The 24,579-nt window shown below is 49.5% G+C and overlaps 1 protein-coding gene across 1 annotated transcript; it reads right to left on the bottom strand.

The window, feature by feature from the left end:
• Positions 1–1,549: 1,549 nt before the first annotated feature.
• SLC9A6 (solute carrier family 9 member A6) lies at positions 1,550–24,559 on the bottom strand. The gene is made up of 16 exons (XM_053955743.1): positions 24,283–24,559; positions 18,195–18,394; positions 17,751–17,828; positions 17,032–17,108; positions 16,004–16,116; positions 14,319–14,424; positions 11,362–11,508; positions 11,035–11,135; positions 10,720–10,808; positions 10,389–10,502; positions 8,696–8,807; positions 8,159–8,312; positions 7,652–7,682; positions 6,386–6,465; positions 5,667–5,772; positions 1,550–4,884 (listed from the first exon to the last, which is right to left on the bottom strand). The coding sequence occupies exons 1-16, from the start codon at positions 24,542–24,544 to the stop codon at positions 4,609–4,611; spliced, it is 2,046 nt and encodes a 681-aa protein (XP_053811718.1). The 5' UTR covers positions 24,545–24,559; the 3' UTR covers positions 1,550–4,608.
• Between the last annotated feature and the right edge of the window lie 20 nt (positions 24,560–24,579).

Below are 24,579 nucleotides of genomic sequence, written 5' to 3'. Positions count from 1 at the left end.
CCCAGCATGATGTGGAGATGCAGAGCCAAGGGTGCAGAATTGTCTGTGGCTTTGGGCATGGCACTACAGGATTGCTCTAGAAACAGCCCTGTGATTTTTTTGAGGCTGTAGATACCCAGTGCTGGCCCATTTCCCAGCACTTTACTGATCCCCACATGAAGATAGACAGATGGTACTGACTGAAAGCTGCCCCTCATCAGCTCTGACTGAACAGAACTAATAAAACAGGGACTAATCAGCAAATGACAGCTCTGTGCACCTGCCTGCAGGGGAAGCCCCCCATCCCAGACCATGCAGGGAACTGCCTTGTCCCTGCTTGCCCTGCCTCTGAACAGCACCTATCCAAAACATGTTTGCATGGCTGATATGAGATGCCAGCTCCTGGCACAGCCCGTGCTGGGGAGGCTGGATACAGACCAGAGGATCCCAGCTACATTTTAGGTACTGGGGTGGGGGACCTGAGTCATACCTTGTTTCAAGGAAAGAATACATTTGAAGGGGTCTGCTGCACTTCTTCTGAGGGTTTGGGAAGGTGAAGGGCTGCCAAAAGGCATTTGTTCAATTGCTAAATGATGTCCTTGTTTGTTTGAGTTACACACCAGAGTCCAACCCCAGCTGGGCTGGACAGCACATATCCAGTGGGATTAGTGGTGTTTATTCCGACTGTCAGGATGCTGAGGTGGGAGTGCACAGCAGAATTAGCATCACTTCATAGCAAGAAAATAAAGTAACACCTTTGTCTCCTGTCCCACTGCTGTGACTTCCAGTAGCACAGGCCACCCACAACCAGGCAGGGCCCTCTCCTGAGCTGCAGGCTCAGTTTTGGGACAGCCCAGCAGGACAGCTCAGGATTCACCACCCCACACAAAGGCCACAGTCCCTTTGGAAAGCAGCACAGACACCCCCTCAGCTGCCATGGGTGGGAGGTAAGTGTGGTAAATACATATCAGGGCATCTGCCTGGTAAATAGGTGTATAGGTACCTGCCTCCTGCAGCCAGGCAGAGCTGTGACAATGTGTTTTACACCATCCAAGGGATGAAAGTTGTCCTTTGCAAACCAAAGCCCTCAGAAAGAGATTCCTGAAATTTCTGAGGTGCCCTCCATACTGAAGGGTTGTAAAGCATTTGAACAACTTGCCTTTTCAGCACGTGGCACCAAAAAAAATGGTGCAGGTGGGAGTCAGAGGGCAGAATCACCAGCCAGGAGCCCAAGTGCAAATTCAACAGTCCCAGGGATATAAAAGCCTGAGAAAGCTCAGGGACCTTGATTTTGCAAACACCCCATGGTGATGCCTCTGTGCAGGTCCATTCCCTGCCCCAGGGCTGGGAGTGAGCAGCATTATCCCAGCAGGATTTGCTGCTCCTGGAGGAGCTTTTGGCAACCAGCATGGCTCTGCTCCCCAGCACTGCTCCTGCGAGGAGGGAGTGTCCCAGGAGCTGGGCTGAAGGCAGAGTGTGCACCCCAGCCCAGCTGCCCCCCAGTCCTCGGGGTCCAGCATCCGTGGCTGCTGCCAAAGGCATGAACAAACTGCTCTCAGAAGGTCAAGTGGCACGTCGTCACTTTGCTACAGATTTATTTCCGTGTGAATTAATGAAACGGTACACACAATTCCAAAAAAAAAAAAAAATAATCATCTTTTATAGGCCCATAATCCTTCTTTCACAGTACAACGCAACAGTAAAGGATTTAGTCAGTGTAAACAGAAGGTCCAATAGTGATCATCAGCTATCACAGATCAGCTGCACAAACACCATAGCTACGGGGTTAATGCCACTACCACACAAATGGACAGTACCAGTACAAATCATAACTTTACCTACAATGCTTTTTCATGTGCAAAAACCATGGAAATTCAATTTACAGAAGAAGGGCACCTTCTCTAAAACTTCGTGGAGGTTGTAAAGTGACTCCTCATGGCTGTCTTATCTATTTGGCAAAGGTCTCAGGCCCTGATTTTCCAAGGCACCCTTAGCTCCATCTGCAGCACAAAGCATCGGGGCTCTGCCTCTGCACACCAGGCATTCCTGTGTGCTCTGCTGCAGCCTAGCACAGAAAATAATCAGTGGAGGATGAATCCTATTCATTTATGAAATCACTCATTAATTTAAGCTTAAATTCTTTCATCAACTATGGATATTCAGAACAGTCCTGGTTATATTATATATGGATCATAATGTAACCCATAAAATCATCACTGGTTAACTTTTTTTCCTTTCATGTAACTGAACTGTTATTGGTGTCAAAAGCTGAGGCTTATGGGTAATGTGTCTGGCAAGTTTACGGTGAGTGGATAAATTACTGAAGTCAAAGGGCCAGAGGAAGAGAGGAATGCTACCACAGCCATGAGAAAACATCAGCTTGTGGCCACCTCACAGCAAATTTGCACCTCAGCTGGGAATGCCTGGGAGGGAGCCCTGGGGCAGCAGAACTGTCCTGCACCTCCAGCTGCACCAACTCTGTAAACTGAATTCATAGTCAGGCTATACAGGAAAAAACAAGAGGTAGTTATTTATCATACCTCTTCAAAAAGGCAGAACGAACAAAAAACAGGATGTAGAAGTGATGCAGTAAACCTAAAATCAACAGGTTCCTACTTTTTTTTTTTCTCCTTTTTTTTTGTTTTTTTAAACACGTGAAGTTAACTTACAGACATCATATAAAATGCACACTCACTTTATGGAATTCCTGCATAGTAGGAAACAAAGGCCAGTGCTAATCCAACAGCTTTGTTAACAGCGGGATGCCATTTACAGGTGCAAGGAAGATGCCCCAAATATATCCAAATATAAACAGAGCATTACCTCCCTTCTAGGGAAGTCCTATGGCAACACACATTTTGTTCAGAAGGAAAAAGAAAGCATTTTCTTGGGGATAAACTGCCAAAATAATTATCATTTCACATCCATAAATTTAAGGCAATGTTACTTAGACCTGAGAAAATGAAAAAAAAGAACAAACAAACCGTGTAGATTTATTTTCTCAACTATACATATGATACTTCAGGATTTTCTGTCTCCTCCAGCTCTCAGGTGGTGCTGGAGAAAACAGCTGTGGGGACACTGCTCTGAGGGCTCAGGGTCAGATCCTGAGAGATGCAAAGTTTGTTCCAAAGACAATTAATGGGAGCTGTGAGTGCTCAGACTCACCTGGCTCTCTTTCATGTATTTTCATTTTAAATACCTCTGTTTAAGCCCTCTGGAGAGGGTTAACTCCAGAATGGGCCTGTAGTGCACCAGTAACCCTGAAAGGTTTGTATAGAAAAACTGTAGATAAAATAGACAATAAAATTACATACAGTAAATTTCCATTATTCCCCCTTTCCAGGATAAAAAAGATGTCAGGGTTAGCAGTTTCACTGCACCTTTAGCCATTCCCATAACTACAGAATAAATCCTTTAACACTAGTGTGAAATCGCAAATTGTTCTGTGCTCTTCCTTGAAAAATAAAAACGTAAATTAAAACCAAAAATCAACTCACAAACATTTCTCATTAAATGATAAGAGACACAAGAAAGGCCGGGTGGGGACTGCAGACACACAGCATGCTAAGGAGTTACCAAACAAAGTGCAATGGTTTCTGACTCTGCGGGAGGACGGACGGATGGACGGCTCCCCTTCAGTACCAGCTGGATGCCCCTGGAGAGCTCCGGAGGTACCGTGTGGATCTGCAGCCTTAAAGCTCGAGTTTGAGGTTGGTTTGGCTCCACAGCCCCACGTGCAGCTGCAGCAGCTCTGCACACCTTGGCTACATCTGTGACCGCAGGACAGGGATTCGCCCGCGCAAAGACACGGCCGCTTCCCAAACGTGAAATTTAGTTGCCAAAAGAGGATTTGATGGCTGGTTCTAGAAAACTGCTTGAGCCACAGCTGAAAGATGGACTCAGACCTAAAATCTGTGCACGCCTGGTGTAGTTTCTGTGGGATCGCCTCCTTCTCCTGAACACAACTACAGACACCAACCATCCCTCTCTCCTGCTCCCATCCGAGCAGCCGGACACCCGCAGCCCTTGCTGTCGGCTTTGGCCGGGGTCTGCCATGAGCCCACTAAAGCAGGGCTTGGGCAGAGGGTCACTAAAAAGCAGAAAGTCTCCAGGTTCCCACAGTGAAACAAGTTTATCACCATCCACTGCCTGGTGAGAGGGTCTGTGAGCAGATTTTTTGCTGATATTTCAAACGTGACTATCCAAAGATCAGAGACCAAAAGAAACTCAACAATTCTCATCAGACTAGAAAGCAATTTCTACTGCTCACCAGCAACTCCCTAACCTCCTCTCCCAGGTTCAAAGGATGAACAGGGAGTCACAGCTCCTTTACTCACCCGCTGGGAACTAAACCCTTCATCAAATCACACATTAACGAAGCTCACTGTGTGCAAAAGACTCTGATGCTAAAACAGTTCCACCCTACATAGTGCAGTCAACACATTTTTTAACTTAAATTTGCAGCTTGTTCTTTACAAGTGCTTGGCAGAGAATATTTATATTCTTTTGACACCATATAAATAATATTTATACAGCTTAGACATTTTGAGACATGCATTAGACTTTAGGTAGTACATACTTCTTGATCATATATGCAAATATTACTGTCAATTAAACCGAGCAACCTTATGCTGGACCGTGCCTCGCGCTATCCAGGACGTTTGACGGGGGCTCCGAATCGTCCATGGGCAGGACCAGGCGCGTTCCCCGGATCACGAGTTCATGGTCCCCAAAAGCCAGCTCCCGGTCCAGGGCGTCCTCCGAGCTGTTCCCCACGAAGCGCCGCGACGCGCCGCTGGACGCCACCGAGTCGGTGTTCACCGTGGAGTCCCCGTACGTCAGGCTGATGTCCCCGTCGTTGAGAATGAGGTCGGAGTCATCGTCCTTCAGCTGCTCTTGATTCTGGGGAACAAACAGGAGGGAAGCGCTGTTCAACTCTTCCAGATCGGCCGTTTACCATCGCACGGTGATGGTGACTGAGCAGAGACACAGGCACCGAGTCACAGGCCTCCTGCACCGTGACCAGAACCAGAGGTGGCACACACACATCTCAGAGCCCAGGCGACTCACAGCATGCAGAATTTCTCTGCAGACTGCCTAAAAGGGTTCTCCCAGCTCTCTTCTTTCTGGTGCCATAGCCAGGTACATGGGGAATGCAGCACTGAGTGGCTTTAGCCATACTCATGAGCACAGGAATTGCACTGCTGATCCGTCACAGCCATTTCTGGTTTGTCAGGATGCTGATACTGTGCAGACAGGACAAAACCATTTCTGGCATGGACAGCTGCCACTGCAAGGGGCCCCTGGGCACAGCAATACTGGCTACCTTTGTGGTTGTGAGTGATGCAGCTGAAAGGGCTGCAGGAATGGCTCAGCTGTAAGGCTGGAAGCAAGCAGGGGATAGGGAACTGTGTATCCTCCCAGCTGGGCCTGGGGAAGGACAGCTGTGACAACTTCATTGAGCCAGTCACTGAGGAACCACCATGAACACACCACAAACCCCTTCATGACCTAACAGCAGGCTGAAAAAGCAAAATGCTCATGGGAATTAGCTCATCCATCAGCCCCAATACCTGATTTCCCTCATGCTCCCACCATGATGCTGCAGAGCAGCATCCAAAAGAGAAACATAAAAACACATCAAACCCACAACACTGTGACAGAAAGGACACCAAAGGACTCACCTCGTACGCCTGAGGGCTCGTCAGGCACCGGGCAACAGGCCCACAGCACCCTGGGAGTGTGGTGGTCAGAGGGGGACCACTGTGTGTCAGGAGAGGCTTTAGATAGCTACGGAGAGGGTTAAGGATAAAAGAGGAACGGGGCAGAGTCGGTGAGTCAAGGGCTGGGAGGGCAGCATTGAAGGACTCGGCATTACGAGGAAATCACAGAAAGAAAAGGAACACAAATGTGTGGCAGCACAGAAGTTGTAATGGTGTGCAACAAGAATGCAACCAAACATAGCAGGACACAGTCCTGGTAAGATGCCCAGCAGCACTGCTTGTCCCACCACCCTGTGCCCCTCAGCCTCACATCACTCCTCCACTAATTCACAGCACAGCACCTGGAAGGGACGAGAGGCACAGATCTACCAAGAGGGACTGCAAGTAAGAAAACCCCCATCCCTTCCTGCCCACCTGCCCCTGGGATTAAGGACCCCCAGGATGCCAATCTTGGAGAGCCCAGCTTTGAACAGAACTGCTGCTGCATTCTCACTGACAGAGGGTGGAAACTGTCATTTCTTGCAGCCACAGACACGAGTAGGTGCAAACCAAAACACAGCAATGTCACAGGAAAGCAAACGCTGGTTCCTCTGCTAAGCGGGGAGGAACTCCTGGTCCCAGTGAGAGGTGTCTGGCAGTGGGGTCTGACTCAGCACACACCCACTGCTGCCCAAGGATACTTGTGGTCGAAGTTGTACCACATGCGGAAAAGCCAAGCGCTTTCAGCCTTCGTGCTCCTCCTCTCGCTCTCTGGGACACCCTGTGGGAGAGCAAAACAGTAAAGAGGGGCAGGACAACATGCCACGAGCTGGATCAGGGCCAGGAGACCCCATGGGACACTGGATTATCCCCAGGGGACACAAAGAGACACAGACTTTCCCACTGCCTCTTCAGAAGAAGCCTTTGGCTGTGTGTCTAAGGACGTTCACACCACAACAGGCTGCATTTAGCAGCATTCATCTGCCTCAGGGAGGTGGTATCAAAGCACAGAGTGACCATTTTGCTGCTAGAGCCTTCCAGTGTCTGGCCCCAAGGCTTCAAGTGCCTCAGAGCCAGCAGCTGCACCCAGACATCACATTTAATAGTGACTGACAGATCCAACCTCCATCAGATCTCGCCTGACACTGCTGCATGCAAATAACTGTGTGTTATGGGAACTCCAGGCTTCCTTTTAGTCAGAGAAAAAAATATAAAACTGTTTGGAGGGGACTATGAACTACAATTACATATTTCATAGAAATCTGGCTTACAGATTTATGGCCCTGGGCTGCCTGTCACATTTGATGCTTTCTCTCCAGGGGGTGAACAGCCCAATAAATGGCCCTGAATAAAAGGAATCTCCAAGGTGCAGAATCCACACTGAAACCAAGGAGAGCCACAGCCACAGCACAACCAGGCTGCAGACACGTGAATGAGACAGTTGGAAATACCAGGCAGGAAAATTCCCAGGGCTGTGGAGCTCCAGCATTGATCTCAGTGTGGTCAGTGGTTCCGGGGCTGCCACATAACTATCCACAGGAAAAGGGGTAAGCAGGGGCTGAGGGTAAAAGTGGGGCAGATGCTACATAAAATGAGTCAGTAAATAGTGTTTCTGTACTGCCCTGGACACTGGGATGAGGCAGAGCCTCCATGTCGTGCTCACTTTGGGATTTATTTCAAACCCAGCTAGGGAGAGACTGAATCTATTGCAGCAGCAACATGAACTGACTAAACAGTCCAGCATTGCTTCTGTGCCCTTCTTTCCAGCTGAGTCAAAACAAGGCTCGTGAAAACCAGAGAGCACAGAAAAGCTGTGACTCCCACTGACTGCAAACTCTTTCACAGGGGGAACTAAAACCTCCAGCAGCTGGAAGGAAGCAGAGCACAGACAGGCATTCACAGGGTCAGGATGTGACCAAGCCCTGCCCTGAGGGTGCAGTGCAGGTTCCCCAGCAGAGCACACTCACCACGTTCTCCTGATCCGCGTCCACACCGACCCTGCGAGGAGAGAAAGAGCAGTGTCACACACTGAGGACAAGCAGTGTCACACACTGAGGACAAGCAGTGTCACACACCAAGGACAAGCAGTGTCAGTGTCACACACCGAGGACAAGCAGTGTCACACACTGAGGACAAGCAGTGTCACACACCGAGGACAAGCAGTGTCACACACTGAGGACAAGCAGTGTCACACACCGAGGACAAGCAGTGTCACACACCGAGGACAAGCAGTGTCAGTGTCACACACCAAGGACAAGCAGTGTCACACACTGAGGACAAGCAGTGTCAGTGTCACACACCGAGGACAAGCAGTGTCACACACCAAGGACAAGCAGTGTCACACACTGTGCCAGGCTGGCACGGGGGGAAGGACAATGCCGGGGGTCTGGCCCTGCTCTCAGAAGGCCGAGCAGCCTGAGCTGGGAGCAGGCCGCGGGGGAGGCCGTGCTGAGCCGGGGGAGCCCCGCACTGACCGGATGTTGAGGCAGGAGAGCATGGCCGTGGTGCCCCCGCCGAACACCCACACGGTGAAGAAGACGATGAGCAGGGTGGTGCTGAACATCATCTGCCGCGCGTAGGTGGCCGTGTCCCGGATGGCCAGCGCGAAGGCCATGGCTCCGCGCAGCCCTGCGGGAAGGGAGAGCGCAGCAGCGGCGTCAGCCCCCGGCACAGGCCGTCTCCCCCCATGGCCAGCTCCCCACCTGGGGTTTACATCCTGCTGCCCCTCTGCTGGGACATCCATCCACCCCCAGGGGAGAACAGTGATGGTTTTGTCGCCCCTCTTTCTGAGCCCAGAAAGGCAAACCCTCCTCCTGCCCCATGCCACGTACTTGAAGCAGGACAGGAGGAGCTCATTCCTACATCTCAAACCACTGAGTCCCTTCCTGCCCAGCCTCCCCTCCAGACATTGCCCATAAGAGATTTAGAGCTGAATAAGGAATATTTCCAGGTTCTCAGAGGCAAGGAAGTGCCAATGGGCCACATGGTCAGAGGAAGGATGCAGCACCTACCAGCAAACATCATCATGTGCTGCAAATTCGTTCCAATCTTATTTCTTCTCCCCAAATTCAGTAAAAATGACAATGGGTAAATATTGGCAGCTCTCCCTAGGAAGATGGCAAGCTGTATTTGCACGTGTTAAGGAAATTGCTCTTCCTGTGTCTCCCATCACATCCCACCTGCACACAGAGCCAGTTTCTACTGCCCAAAGGAAACTGGGAGCTGCAGAAACGCCGGTGCTCTGGCTGCAAAGAAAATAATCCAGCCCTGAGTGCTCCAGCACTGTGGGAAGAGCAGGCTACTGCCTCGCTGAAACACAGCACACACTGCAATTCAGGAATATCACACAGAGACAAGCACAAATAAACACAGGTAATGATGAAAGGACATGTTAGACAAGTGAGAGGAGAGGAAAACCACCATTTCCCACAGTACGCTCTCTGCTGCCAGGTCCATTTTGCACCCCAAGAATTATTTGTCTTCTGTGAAGCTCAAGTTATCACAGCTATGACAACCTCTCTGACATTCCCCAGCATGCCACACTACACAGCTGGGTTTGAAGCTTTAAGCCAAGTCTCATTCCCAAAGATTATTCAGCAAAATGAAAGCAGCAGCAGTTGAGAAGGAAAAAAAAAAAAACTAATACTCTTTCTGTTTTCATAGCCTGCGAGATACAAGAATCACCAGCCCCTTCATATTGCTTTTTATCTTTGAAGCTGTATCTTTTAATACCAGCACCCAGATGGCAAAAATAATCTTGGAGCCACTATTCAGCAGAGCCTTGAATAATATGGAAAATGCTTCTAGCTTTTATGTTCTTTCCTGAACATCACAATTTGCATAAGAGACGTATTTCATGATCTCTCTCATGAATGAGCTATTTCATCAGTGAGTTAGCCAGTTCCCACTGAAGAGGAACTGCACAAAATTTCAATATAACAGCCCAAATAGCATTTCTCTGCTCTCCATCCCTTCTGCCCCACGCAACCCCATAAAAGCTGATCAGGGAAATTCAGCTGAGGCTGCTGCAAAACCATGGACCAGCAATGGCAAAAATGTTTTGTTTACCAGTATAAACTTGCATCAGTGCTGACAAAGGGTGAAAATAATTCTGCACATTGAACTGGCTTCCCTGAGATGTGAAAAAAATTCCTTCAAAATTCTTGTTTTTCTGAGACATACCAGGGCCCTCGTTCCCATTAGCATCAGCCTGCAGAACAGGAAATCCTTTCTCATGACATCATTCAGAGGCATCTACTGTAGCTATAACTGTGCTTTTTGACCAAAAAAAGGCTTTTTTTTCAGGGTATAAACCAAGTGCACTAGCAGAGAAAAGAGGAAATAAATGGCTAAACCAGGCAGCCCCCCTTTGCAAAGCCCCTCCTGGTGCCACATGACAAAGCCTGGCATTGGCATCACGGTCACACTGAATGATGAGTCCCTGCAGCAGCTGATTCAGATGCCCACAAGAGGAGAGAACACAGGGAAAAAAAAAAAAAAACCAACAGAAAAGCTGGAAAAAGAATCTCTGTCTTCTTAAAATAACCAGCAAAGGCACCACTACATGGCAGAAATCCCCTTTTAAAAATAAAGCTAGACTGACTGAAAAAAGAACAAGCCCACTCATTTGACTGAAAAACACAAATTGGGAATGAGGCACCTCTCCCTTTCTTTCTGTCTTATAAATTGGGCTCCAAAGGATACGAAGGCCCCCACCACAAAGGTAGGGTTGAAGACATGGTTCTGGAAGGTGAACAGTGCAAGTCCCATGTAGGAGAAGATGAAGTTTTCTGCCAAGAAATTCAGAAGCTCAAACAACTGAAAGAGAAAAACAAATTAAAAGTGAGTTAGATATAATATAGATTTAAGAAGAAAAGCATGTTAGCCCATCTGTCATGCAATAAATACTTCTGCAGAAGCAACCCTAGTGAAATGCAGCTGTAAGAAGACAGATGCACCTAATTCTGGCTAGAGGGAAGGGAAAAAAATTGAATTTGAAATTCAGAGAGGTTGAAGGGGTCTGAGGAATTCTCACCTGCTTAGTTCTGTGTTGGGACTCTGTAGATAAGTTGTTATAGGTATAATGGGCCTGTGTGATCCCACAGAAGAGCACAGCCACCACACCTGGGGAGCAGAGCATCACATTAGACTCCTGGTGAGGAAAAGAGAGCCGAGCTGCACCCCAGGCCTGAAGGGAACTTAATGCAGTAACCCCAGAACCCAGAATCATTAAACTTCTGCAAGCAGAGGGAGAGCCCTGGCTACAGTCGATCCTGAGAGAAGCAAAACTCAGTGGCCCCATCATCCCTGCAGATCTCCACGCCACAGGCAGGGCTGTGCTGGAGCTTGCCTGTAAAGCCACACGCTTCAGCCAGCAGGAACGTGCTCCAGGACATCAAGAAGAACAAGCCAGTCTCCAGCAAGGGGAACTCCCGAAGTTTGGTGAACTTGGTGACGTTGCAGATGGTTAAGGACAATCTGGAGAGACACTGCAGGCTAACAGCATATCAAATACAATTGTGTATCACAGCTACACAGTCTGCCCCTAAAAAGACTATGGCACTGTCCTTCATTCATTTAGGGGAAAAAAAATTAAACATCTGGGTGAAATACAGTGCAGCAAAAAATAAATAAGCTGTTATGCAAACACTTGGAAAAAAAACCAAACAGTGAGAAGGATATTAAAGCTGTCACAACTCCAGTAGCTGCTCCCATTGCAAAAGATCCACTGAATATCCCCAGGAAGATCCCGATGGACTTGAACATCGCTGTGACATCAAACGTGTGGCTGTTGTCACCCGCTGGCTGATACGCAACTATTGAGCTGGAAGAGGAGGGAAAGCACAAGAACAAAACTGCTTAGTCTGGAGGGAGAGGCACCTCACAGTGCTACACAAGCCTTGCAAAGTGCTACAACTGCTGCAAACACCGAGCCTGAGGAACCAGAGAGACACAACACACTGCAATCCCCTGGGATCACAGCGTGCAGTGGCTGCACACCCTCGCTGTCCTGGGGAGTTTGGGATCAGCCACCCCCCTGGGCCTGGATGTGCAGTTACTCCTGGACACCAGAGAGCAGGGGACCAAAGCCTGTGCCTCGTGTGACATGTGCTACTTATGGTGGGATTTGGGGGACTTTGGTACCAGCTCCCTGTAATGCCAGGTGCTGTGGGACCACGAAGCATTCAAGCAGGAAACCTCCATTTCTCCAGTGAGGCAGCTGATGTGAACATCCCCTGGAGAGCTGTAACTGCTCCCGTTCTGCCACATTTAACATGCACTACATTTACTCTGCACTGCTCTGAGCTCCAAAGTGCAATACCACAGGGTAGCCAAGGCAGACAGTGCCATGCACAGCAGCAACACCATTCTCTGCATCCACCAGACCTCAACAGACCTTTGTGGTGAGATGGCAAACAGGTCTGCAGTGCTGATCCCACCTATCAATCTGCTCCCTCCTAACTCCTGATGAGCTGAGCCTTGCATTAGTCATTGTTCTACCTGGAAAGGCTGAGATACAGGGGGGCCCTTATCCAGCTCCTAAATCCCTTTTATCAACTCCTTACATCACTTTCCTTGATGTAAACTTCTTGGAAACATTAACTTCCTAGTTAGCAATCCCTTGGCTCACTCTGTTAAAACTCCTGGATGTGAACTTTACGCATTTGGTGTTTAAACTGCTGAGAACAGACACTTACTGCCTTGCACACACATCTTGAAGCTTTCTCCCCTAACTATACACCAACATTTTTCTGCAACAGAAATTACAAACCTCCCCTTTCCAACACAGGTAATTTCCCTTGCTAAACTTCCCTGCTTTTAATACAGCTCATTTTTCTGCATTGCCTTTTACACTGCAAGCTGCAGATTTCTCCGTGCTTTAATTCCTTTCATCAATTCCATCTTATACTTCTCATTCACTAACACACTCTTATTCTGGGTTTTCCAGTTTCATTTTTTTTTTAATCCAGACTGGTTTCACTTCCCCTTCATAACCAACTCTTTGAATGTTGGTTTTGCATTTTAACCTCTTACAGTTCTCCTTCTGGTTTTGTTTTTTGCTTTGCCAATAAGACACTATTGCCAGCTGCCCTTTATTTCCCCTTTTGCTGCCCATGGGGCTTCCTGTGGTGTTTAATCTCTGCAAATCCTCCCTTTGGAAGAAGCAGGTTGGGATCCTGCAGCTGCATTTACCCCTCTGCTCCCAAACTGCAGCTCTGGCACCTCACTGCCCACCAGCTTTCAGTTCTGGGTTCAATTCCTCTTCATCCTGCAACAAGCTCCTGCTGCCAAGCCACACCAGGCCAAGACAGGAAGAGAAAGGCACAGATCCTGCTCCTTAAGCACGGAACAGACATTTGCCCAGGGCTGAAAGCAGGCAGGAGAGGAGCCTTGGGGCATCCACACTGGGCAAAAGCCCCTGAAGAGCCCAGCTCCACATCCTCCCCTGCCTGCAGTGCTGGGGCAAAATAAAACAACTGAGTGAACTCAGAGCTGCTGCCTTGGTGCAAATTATCCTGTTTTGGGGAAGGGGTGGCCTGAGCCCAGCTCGTGGAGAGAGGAAAGCAGGAAATCAGAGCAACAGCTCCAGAGCTGGCACTGAAGCAGAGCAAGAGGCAGATCACTGTGGGCAGTGCTGTCACCCACACGTGCCGAGATCCACCACGAATTCCATTACTCTGAAGCTGAATCCACCCACTCCCACCCAGAACCTGCCAGCACAGGCTGGAAGACCCCATCCCTTCCTCACTCATGAAACACAATCTGGCTGTGCAGCGTTTCCTCTCACACCAGCAGTGACACATCCAGCAAAAAAAGTCAGAGTGAGCAATACAAAGAGTTCCAGAAACCTCAACAGAAACACTCAATTCAGTAAATACAACACACAGCTCACAGTGTGTTACTTGCTGCCTCCAGTGAAACCCACACAACCAGCACGCTGGAGTGACAAGTATTCTAGAAATATTTTCTCCATTAGCCTTAGCCATATGTTAAGCTGTCACCATTGCAGGTATTATATATTACTGAACAAATTCCCATTATGACAACACAGTGAAAACGCAGGTAAAATATGTCCTGCATGCAAAGGACATAAAATATTAAAGAATATAAAACATTCTTTAGAAAGGCAGCAAGTTTCCCATGTGTTCAGTCAAGGGCATTAACTCCACCTGTAAGAACATTAACTCCTCAAAATGGGGAGAGAAAGCAAACAGCTGCTTCACCAGCTATTTCCACCTAAACAAAAGAGGGGTTTGTGGGTGGGAAGCGATGCAGGTAAGAGCAAAGCCATCAGCAAGGGGTTGCAGTGGGATCTTGTAGCTGAAAAGGAGACTTGGTGCTTTTCCTCTTTCAGAGGGATATAAAAACTTCCCTGTGGATGGGTCAACTGACCACACAAGCAAAACAAAACAATCCATCATGCAGGGGGAAGTTTTAAGGGAAATCCATAATCCCAAGCAGTGGTGAGCAATGAGGACATGCATCAGAATGTCACTGCAGCTTTTTGGGACGCTTAAGATGCTCTTGCAAACACCCATGTTCCTATTTTAGAGGGGCAAGGCCGAGAGGCTCCCCCCAGCTCCTGACATGTAACACACGTAACAATTCTAAATAAAAACAGGAGACACTTACGAAGACAGCACTATGGCAACGGCATCATTGAGGACGCTTTCGCCAAAGAGAAGGGCATACAGCTCAACATCGACCTGGAGTTCATGGAATATGGCAAGGACAGTCACTGACAAATAGAAAAATAAAGAGACATTCAAAAAGGTGCTGTTATTTCGATGTAATCAAAGACTAAATGTCCTTTTCAGAAATCGGCCTTCCTGCACATCTGTGCCACTGCTGCGATGGTGCCAGCGGCCCCCCGTGCTCTCTTTGATAGTCTTCCTTCTGCTCTTTCAGATTTGGATTTGATTCATCATTTCCCTCCTCCTTTTACTAAAACACATCTTGGCCTATTGAATCTTTTGCAGGCAGACAAAAACAAACTCTGCTCTGAGCTTCCCAGGGTCTGAGCTCATGGGCTGGGCCACAGTACCAGGCTGGCATGAGCCACCCAGCTGTAGGGATGCTGTTAGCTCAGAACATCAGGGAGAGCCTTCCTGCACCTGCAGAAGGCCAGAAGGATCAGGCTTGTCCAGGATGATGACTGCTTTTTCTTGCCATTCCTGATACTCTGAGAGAAATCCTTGTATTCAACACATTCTAAGTGCCAGCACAGACACACAACATTTCAGATCTGACTGGAAATAGCCAGGTATCAGCTCAAACCCCACGTGGGGGTTTCTGTGATTTAGGACCACATGGCAGAGATCAGAGTTCCCTCAAGCTCTTCCGTGATCCAGCAGCTCCAAGAAGATAATGGAAAGCAGAAGGTTTTGTATATCAGCCTCACAGAGACGTCACAACACCCAAAGCAAGCAAGATGTAACACATGGTGCATCGGGCACCGCTCAGGCTGAGGGCTGAGCCAGCTCCAAACAACTTCTGTGAGTCTTTTCAAACAGGAACAGGAACTCAGGACACACTGAGGGGGGTTCAACCCATTTATGCACAGGGAAATTCTCCATTTCTACCTGTGAAATCTTCTTGTTCCTATTTCAAGCCCGAAGAAGGGACACGACACTGACAGCTCATCTGCAGCATTTCTAAGCATTAGAGGATTTGCAGCCCTGCTCAGCAAAGCACAGGAGCAAACAGAGGCCTTTTTGTGGCCCTGTGTTTTTACATGAAATGAGAGCATGCAAGTGAACAGCTACCACATACAAGCTATCATGAACCAATTTCAGTTGGACAACATGGACAAGGCATGTTTTTCACAGTTTTGATTTATAAAGTGCATCAGTAAACCAAGGTGTCACTACTCCTCAGTACTGCTCATTAAGGTGTCTCCTTAGTCTAATTTCAATTAGATTAGCCCCAGTCAAAATCCAACCAAACTGGAAGCAGGAGAAAATAGCTAAACTAACTAAAATTATCAACTGAACCCTCCCCACGTTACACATCTTGTTCTGCAACAGCTGCTGGCACAGGGTGGCAGAGAGACAATGCCAAACCCCAGCACAGTCAAGAGAGAGGTTGCCTAGGACTTCACTGCAAACAAGGATTCAGGAAAGCAGAGGTTTGGAAACTGTATTGCACATAACTAAAGAAAATTAAAAGGCACAGAGACAAACCTGACCTCTAAGAATGTCACAAATAAATTAAGCTCCAAAATTCAGAAGGAGGGAACTCACAGGAGTTTCAGACTTTCTTCCCCTCTGCCCCACAACTCAAACCAGGCCAAAAGGTAGGGAAAGCATGTAACACACCTGGGTCAGTGGCTGACACGATGGCCCCAAACAGGAGGCAGTCAGTGAAGTAGAAATCTCCCCCGAGCTGCCCAGTGACTTTCATCAGCGCCACGCAGCCGTACACCACAGAGCTGGGGATCAGAAGAGGCAGTTACACATCTCTGCAATGCATTAAAACAACATTCATATGGGCCTGGTTTCCCTCCATTTACCAGATTAAAGCTATCCAAATGCCAGAACACCAAAGAACTGCATGGGATGCACAGAGCCTGGTGAAACTCCAGGGCCATGATCTTGGAGGTGAATGCTGGACCACACACACCAAAGCACCCTCTGAACTGGAGCACAAACATGGTGCCAGGAGGGAAGTGGGACCAGAACTCCTCCAGGAGCACAACATGCCTAAAGAAAAGCAGCAGCCAGGCTTATGGGGTCACAAGACCACTTTGCAGTGTTGCACATTAACACAGTCCAGTGAAATCACCTTGGACTGACTCTGAATTGCCCAAAACTTTCAGTGAGGAGCAGATAATGCAGATGCTGAGTTGGCTTGAATCCACTGGACTCCAGTGGAGAACACTCTGTGTCAGCCTGTGTGCTACCATCCAGAGTGGGAACCATCCAGCAGCCTCTGCACTGAGGGATAAACAATTTGAAACACATCTGTGCTCACTAGATACCCACCTTTATGATCCTGCCCTCTACTCTTGTGCCCCAAGTTTAGGAAGGCTTATGCTTCCAATAATTTGAAGTTGCTGATTTATCAAGACAATTTTCTCTGAACTGTGAAACTTTCCTTGCCATGAATAACTGTTCTCATGGGATGCTCAGATGCTGAGAGAGCACTTCACAATTAGCAACCACCCTGCCCATGCAGCAGAAGTTTGCACAGTAAATAGTATTATTTGCTGCTGCTGAGCAGCAGTAGCAGAGCCTGTGTGACCTTTCAGGCCTGGGATTAGGAGCTTCAGCTCCAGGCTTAGAACACTTCTCCCAAGCACAGCTCAAATCCCTGTGGAAGAACCAGACCAGCTCCATCTACTCACCCAATCACCAGGCAGGAAATGGCAGTGCCAAGGAAAGCATATGCCAGGATGGATCCCAAGTTTCTGAAGAAGTGCCTCTAGCAGGAGAAAAAAAACCAAAAACTGAATTATATTTTGCTAACAATTTATTTCAAGCCTGCACAGGCACCCACAGTGTCCACAGCAACTTGGACCCAGCTCACACACCATGAGCTGGACAGGCACAGGGTGCCCAGCACAGCCCAGTGCCAGACCAGGAGTTCATGCAGCATTAATAAACATGAATGTACCATGTTCTCACACCTGGGTGTTTAATAAGGTGCTATTCCAAGTCCTGGGAACTGATTTCCTAACCCAGCAGCATTCCTCCTTCCTTCTCCCGCAAGCTAAACTGCATCATTCTCCTCTCCTTCCAAGTCAGCATTTCAGAGAGCTGCTGCTTTCTAAAACCTTCCCACACTCCCATGTGCCTGGAAAGCTGGGGTGGCTGAAATGGCCTGGCTGACCCCAAAAAGCCCTGCTGGAGACAGCTGAAGTCACTGACCCTTCCCGGGGCAGAGGGGCAGACGAGAATGACGGGGGCACTCTCAGCTCTGCTTCCCACAATCCCACATTTGCTGGGTAAAACCATCCCACCCCCGCAGCCTCGGCCTGCTGAGCAAGCATTAAAGCACTTGCAAGTATTAAAAATTCTCTGGAGGCAGAGGAACTAAAAACATCAGCACTGTAAAGGCACGTACCCTTTTCAAGCTGTAGCCTGCATAAAATATAATGGGGGGAAGCAAAATGTTGAAGAATACTTCAGGATCAAAAGTCACCTGTTAAGAAAGAAAGGAAAAAAAACCCAACAGTAAAATGATTTGTTGAAATTTTGCAAGACAAAACACAAGTAAGAAAGTAATATATGGAGGATGCCCTGTACCCCCACCATGGGAATCCTGTTGGGTCAATGCTGAGGATGTGTCTGGGATCTTCTGGAGACAAATCCCAGAGTCTAAACACCTTAAATTAAGATGAGCTAAAACTAGAGTTTCATTACATTGTGTTCAACATATAAATTTCTGCTGATCACAATCACAAGTTAAAAAACCAAAATATAAACACTTAACCTAGCAGATCCAGGACCCGTCCCCATGGAGGGCATGGGAAGCACCGCTCACCTCTCCAGCCACTGCCTCCCTTACCTTCCTCAGCATCTCGTTATCCTGGACGTTGTTGAGCTCCTGGGCACTGATTTCCCCCTTCAGGGTGTACTCATAGAACTTGCCACTGACGTTCACCAGCAGCGTGGCCGGGCTGCTCTGCACCTGGCAGCTCAGGGTGACGTTGTTCACATCGCTGGGGACGTGGATGCCGTAGCGCAGGACCACGCCGACCAGGACACCTGGGGAGGGACACAGCTCTGTGAGACAAACCACAGCAAACCCAGAATGATCCCTCTGAGTATGGGTGCAGCACCAGGATCCTGACCCCCTGCTCAGCTGCTGAGCACAACCACAAGCCAGTAAATGCCCGTGTGAATTGAACCATCCTCGTCACCGTGAGCCAGGCGAATGCTCCGTGCTCATGGGGAGTTTCTAACACAGCCATGGACAAGTCCTGAAGGATCTGAACCACCCAGCAATCAGTCAGACCCTCACTCCAGGGCAGCCAACATCAAGGGCACGCTGGGTTTTTTAAAGGTGAGCAGCTCGCACTGCTGGGCCAGGTGCTGCTCACACGTGCCCAAAATGTGCCCCTTGAAACCTGACATTGATACATTAAACTCTTCATTTTGGCAGGGATTAAAGACGATACCCAGCAACCCCCCTGATCACTCTGAGCCTGGCAAGCATCTTTCCTAAGGTGCTGCAGCACCATACAGCCTCCACCCAGCCCTCCCTGTTTTTATAAAACCACATTTTGAAATACATAAACATATAAACATATAAAACTGTTTCCCAGTCCAGGCCGACCACCCAGGTCTTCTCCTTGCCCCTGCTAAACTCAGATCTGCACCACAAGCAGCAGCCCCAGGGCAGCCCGGTGAGGCAACTCTGCCTCCAGCTCAGCTGCTAAGTAGGGGTATTTTGGAGTTAATTTGCTAGTCAGCAATTTATAAGGTTTTTTTTTTGTTGTTGTTGTCTGAGTCTTGAATCCAGATTCAAGTTGTTGAGTGCTCTCCTGGCAGAATGTTTTGACATCTGCAGGCTGGGGAAGAGGGGTGTCCCACAAGATACCTTTCCACGTAGCCTTCAGCACAAAAGGGTTTGGAAACTCCTTGATTAAGGTGGCCCCGAGCTGCCACAGAAATTCTGGTTCTTAACTCCATTTCTGAACCACACATTTATGAAAAGCTTTCAGACACATGGGAACTAAACACAGACCGCAAGGCTCTGAAGGCTTCTCCATTTGCCTCCCAGGACACTCCTGCTCCTGACTGCTGCCTTAATTAAAGCCTGGCTCTGTGCTTTCCTGCAGGCAGGGCACAACCCTGACGGATGGGAACACCCAACTCTTCCCGTGCCACCACCTCTCAGAGCAGAGCCTGGGCAGGACACTGAGGGGCCACAGCTTGTTCAGCATCTCCTGCAGCCAGCTCCTGATCATCCACCCACTTTTTGACTTCTCCTCCCTTGGCCACAGTTTTTCCAGGACAAGATTTGCCATTTTTCTTGATGGCAAAAAGAAAAGCCCCCATCTCCTGTCTCCGGGTGTGCCACCAGAGCACACACCCAGGCCACAAGCACAGGCAGAGGAGGTGGCTGCACACAAAGTCACCACTGCTGACCTAGAACAGCGCAGCTCAGGGACTGGACAGACCCAAAACCCTGGTCTAATACAGCACTTTGCAGCACAGGTGAGCTAAAAGGCTACAGATGCTTTTAAGCCATGCACCATCAACCAGCTGCTCACCACTCTGGGCTTTATCCTGCATTGAATCACCCCAAGAGTCACAGAACAGCTCCCTCGGGGCACAGCCAGGCACCACCAGCTCCAGCAAGGAGAGTTCAGGGCACATCACACTGTGCAGAGCAGCTGAGGGCTGCTTTTACACCACCATCACTTACAGGGGACACTGCAAGTAATTCTTTAGCTTACTTTTCTGCCAGCCTCTGCTCCTGTGATCTTCCAGTGCTCCAGAAATAAAAGTACAGAATGAAAGCAAGTATGTCAAGCACATCATGATGCTACAACAGGTATTTACAGGAGCATGTGGCAGTGGCTGCAAGGCATCACAGCAGTGGGACAAAACTCCCCATTTTCCTTTCACCCAGAAGATGACAATCCTACAGGTACCAAAGGAACAACCAAAACCCTTCACTGGGACAAAAAGAGTTTCAAAGGGTTATTTACATCTGCTTATGGCTATTAAGGTATACCATGCTTTGCAGCCCTCAAGAACTACCTGGGGTGACTGTTAAAAAGCTTCTTCTTAAAAAAACAAAAAAAAATTATTTCAGGGGTTCATGCAGGAATCAGAAGCCAGCAGCTGCCTGCCCTTGCTCAGATGGAAGGAAACCCACCCAGCAACCCCTTTAACACCCAGGCTAAGCACTGTGAGATGAGACCCCACAGGAGGAAGGAGGGACAGACAGAAGGAGTCACTGCTGTGAATTCAGAAGGGATCCTGAGGCAGGATCACCTCTCCACCCTTAATCCCTGTTCCAAAGCAGTGCTACATCTGATAGCACCCCTGCTCCTCTGCCACCTCCTTATCCAGGCAGCTGTTCCTGGCCCCGTGTGCCAGCCAAGCTCCAGACAGGGCCAAATTCCCACTCTGGCCAAGAATGGGGTAAGGGAAAAGGGACAGATAAACCTACAACATCTGCCGAAGACCCCTCTTTGGGAGCCCCCAAATCATACTTTTTGTCTTGCTCAGTAATAGGCTGCCTGGGAGGCTGCCAGGTGGGGAAAGATACCCACGTGCAAATACACAAATGCAGAAATTGCTCCTGGGCACTGAGTGTGACCCTGCAGCAGCCCTGACACAGAGACACTGCCAGAGTTACCTGCAGGGAAAGCATCCTGCTGCTCTGCTGGACACCAATTATTCCACCAACATTAAATGGCCCCACAGCAGCCCCCCCTGCCCCATGGTGGGTCTGATCAACCCTCCCTATCCAACGATGCTCATGGGAGGCACGTGGGACAAACCTGACGTGGTTTTCCAGGCACCAACCCAGTCCTGAGCTCAGGCTACCTGGACCAAGCCCAGGGGACCCTGCAGGTGCTCCTGGTTCCGACAGGCTCTTAGGAAATGGTTCAGACTCTCCTGGCACTCACAGGGCTGCCCCAGCAGCAACCTGTGAGCCAGTATCGACATGCTTTTGCTGCCAGAAGTTTTACAAAACAGAGTCCTGGGAGGGAGCGGAGCTGAGCAGAGGGAACCCAACACTGAGGAAGCTGCCAGCTGAAAGCTGCAAGGAGCTGAGAAGCTGAAGGCAAAGCCGGCAAATTAATTGAGTTCTTTTATGCAAAGTGCAAGAGATTATTTTCATTGCCATTTCTCCTGACTTCATTAAAAAGAACAAAAGCCCATGGGCTTTTTTTTTTTTTAAGGTGCTGTTGAACATTTCCGAGGTAATGTTTTAAATGAAGACTAATATATTACCAAACCCAGCACTTAACAACAGTGGAAGCAGACAGGATCCCCAGGCGAGCATTAATCTGGACACCAAAAGGAAAGAAAAATGCAACAACTGAAGACATCCTGACAACAAGCAGTTTAGACACACACACAATCCACAGGTCAAGTGGGAACAAGTACAAGGAAACTAAACTTCTAGAGAAGCTCCTGCACATCCACCATCAGACTCTGAGAAGAACTGAAACAAAATTGTTCAATTAATCATCCTAAATGCTGAGCACCTCAGATGTGGGAACCTCATTTTAAACACTGAAATGAAGCTTACAGGCTACTAAGCACCTATTGTCTATCACTGAAATTACTCCAGCCACTGTCCAGCTCTTGAATATCAGCTCTGAGCTGACAGTGTGATGTGCATGACAGAAATCCACCTGGAGCAAGAGCTTATAACTTCCAGTAAAAGACAAGAAAGAAACTGATGTGTTTTGCCAAAAAAGATATATGCGAAAGTTTTGACTTAGTTGTTGTTGGGTTTTTATGAACAGAAAAAGACAAGCTTTTGCAAGTTGTTTCTCTAGTTCAGATTTCAGGGTCTGTTTTGCAGCCCCTTCCACATTTTCAGTGAACTTCCTTGGGGCTAAAAGCATCGCAGGGAGCCAGGGACAGGGATACCTCCTCTCTTCCCTGCAGATTTCAAGTTGTCACAGTAAAAGCATCTCACCATTCGTTGGGATTACACATCTCTTTTCCTATGGCACCTGAGAAGCAAATGCCAAAAGCCTTGACACTGAGGAAAACTTGGGATTTTCTGCATGATCAGACATTACTGCATGATCAGACATTACTGATTTCACCAGCAATTCCCTAAGCACAGTCTGCAGAGGAACAGACAGAAAAGGTGCATTTTATGGATCAGCAGGAGACTGAAACAACCCAGGCTGTGCTCTGAGAATAAAGTGAGCACTCAGGTACGTCAGGGAGAGAGGACAATCAAGAGGAAGAAATGTCCAGGAGAAGAAGAACAAGGTGTGAGAGCATGAAAGGAATAGGAAGTTGCACGTCTGGGGCAGCAGGAGAGGGAAGACCTTCCATGCTGGAAGCATGTCCTCCCACAGCACAGCTCCTGGGGATGGAGGTAACCATCCCACCCTGGGCAGGAGGCCAGAAACATCTGAACCCCCCTGAGCGGTGGCTGGATGGAATGCGAAAATGCAGAGCAGCATTTTGTGCCCCTGAAAAAGCAGAGCAGAATTTCATGCCTGTGCACTGACACAAGTGCCTCCACCCCTTCATTTGGAAGGACACTTCCAATTAACTGAAACTTGGGATCACAAAAGCCAGTGGCCCAAACAGGTCAAGTCACAGCCTTCAGATCAAAGCTTTCTGCTGGGTGGGAGATTCGGCCACGTCTGACTGTGTGGTCACACATCACCCCCAGCCAGCAAGGGCCACACAGAGGACACACACTAACTACAGCACGCTGCAGGAGATGCCTTCTCAGTCCTAAATTCAACAAATCATCCCTAGATACAGATCCACGGCCACGTTAATCATTCCCCAGCACACCTCCCAATCCTACTTTGGCTGAACTCAAAAGTCATGCCAGATAACCCCGGGAGAGCCATACATGGCCCCGTCATACCCTGGGGTTCAGGCCACCTCACGAGGCCCTGTCACCTCAGTAAATCACAGGCAACCATTAAAACCCAAATGTCTACAGCCCCACTGCACTGACCCCCAGCCTTGCTTCACTTCCTGTGGCAATACACAAGGGGCTCCTCTCTCCAAGAGCTCCTGTCACAGTGGGAGGAAAAGGTAGTGGCTTGTGCACACAGGTCCCCAGGCAGCAGGATTGAAGGCTGCTGGCTCTGCAGGCCCCTGAGCGTGGCAAAGCTTGGGAGAATCCCCTAAATGGCCTCTCCACTCTTCTTGGGCAGCTTCTGGAAATCTGGATGCTCTAAACACATCTTGGAAACACAGCCTCTGGCCCCAGCATGTGGGAACACAGAATCACTGAATGGTTTGGATCAGAAGGGGACTTTGATGATCACCCAGCTCCAACTCCCCTGCCACGGGCAGGGACACCTTCCACTAGACCAGGCTGCTCAGAGCCCCATCCAACCCGGGATGCTCCTGAGCAGTGCAACAACTGCTCTGTGCTGCCCCAAGTCCCCACTCTCAACCCTGGAGCAGGGAAGTGGGACCTGCCAGTGCTTGGTGACCTGGTAGCCCATGACCCTTGCCAGCTTCACCCTGTGAGGCCGTCTGGAAAAACCCAACCAGTTCCTCACTGCCAGAGATTTGGGAGTAACTCTGCCTTCGAGAGCTCTCCATATCTACGGTTTGGAAAACAACCAACCCTCTCTCCAGCAACACCCAGATAAGGCTCAGCACAGCAGGACGGGGCTGTGACACAGCACCCACGAGAGGATGTGTCGTGTCCCGCCGCAGCCCCGCAGCCCTTCGCCCACCGAACAAGCCCTGGCGCAGCCCCTCGGCCAGGGGCCACCGGGCACTGACCGGGAGAACGATGCGCTGCTGGTCCCCACTCGTGTGCCCTGGGCAAGCACCCAGCCCCGCAGCCAGCCCTGCGCAGAGCCGGGACCGGCCGGGATGGGGCTCGCGGTGCTCGGGGCAGCTCCCGCACGGGTCCCGCAGGGAAGGGCGGCGCGGGATGCACGCGTGGGGCAGGCACCGCTCACCGTAGATCATGGCCAGCCCGGTCTCGTGGAGGAAGCGAGCGCGGCGGTGCTTGAAGAGCCAGATGGTGAGGATGGTGAGGGTGAGCAGCAGGATGAAAACGAGCAGGTTGGCGCTGTCCTGACGGTGACTCTCCTCCGCCGCCTTCTCGGACACGATCTCCTCCTCCAGCGCCCCGGGACGCGCCGCCGCCGCCTCGGCGCCCGCCGCGCCCCGCGCCCACAGCCCCGCGGCCGCCGCCAGCACCGGCCCCGGCCCCGCCATCGCCCCGGCACCGGCCCGGCCCCGCCGACACCAGG

Source organism: Vidua chalybeata, chromosome 14 (genome assembly GCF_026979565.1).
Source record: "Vidua chalybeata isolate OUT-0048 chromosome 14, bVidCha1 merged haplotype, whole genome shotgun sequence".
NCBI lineage: Eukaryota > Metazoa > Chordata > Aves > Passeriformes > Viduidae > Vidua > Vidua chalybeata.
Note: the sequence above shows the minus strand (reverse complement) of the source record. Positions and strands in the feature narration are given on the sequence as shown.

Coding starts and splice junctions, on each gene's coding strand:
- SLC9A6 (XM_053955743.1), bottom strand. CDS start 24,544: ATGGCGGGGCCGGGGCCGGTGCTGGCGGCGGCCGCGGGGCTGTGGGCG. Junction 17,109..17,750: donor CAGGCTACAGCTTGAAAAGG/GTACGTGCCTTT, acceptor TTCTCCTGCTAG/AGGCACTTCTTCAGAAACTT. Junction 16,117..17,031: donor ATTTCCTGCCTGGTGATTGG/GTGAGTAGATGG, acceptor TCTGATCCCCAG/CTCTGTGGTGTACGGCTGCG.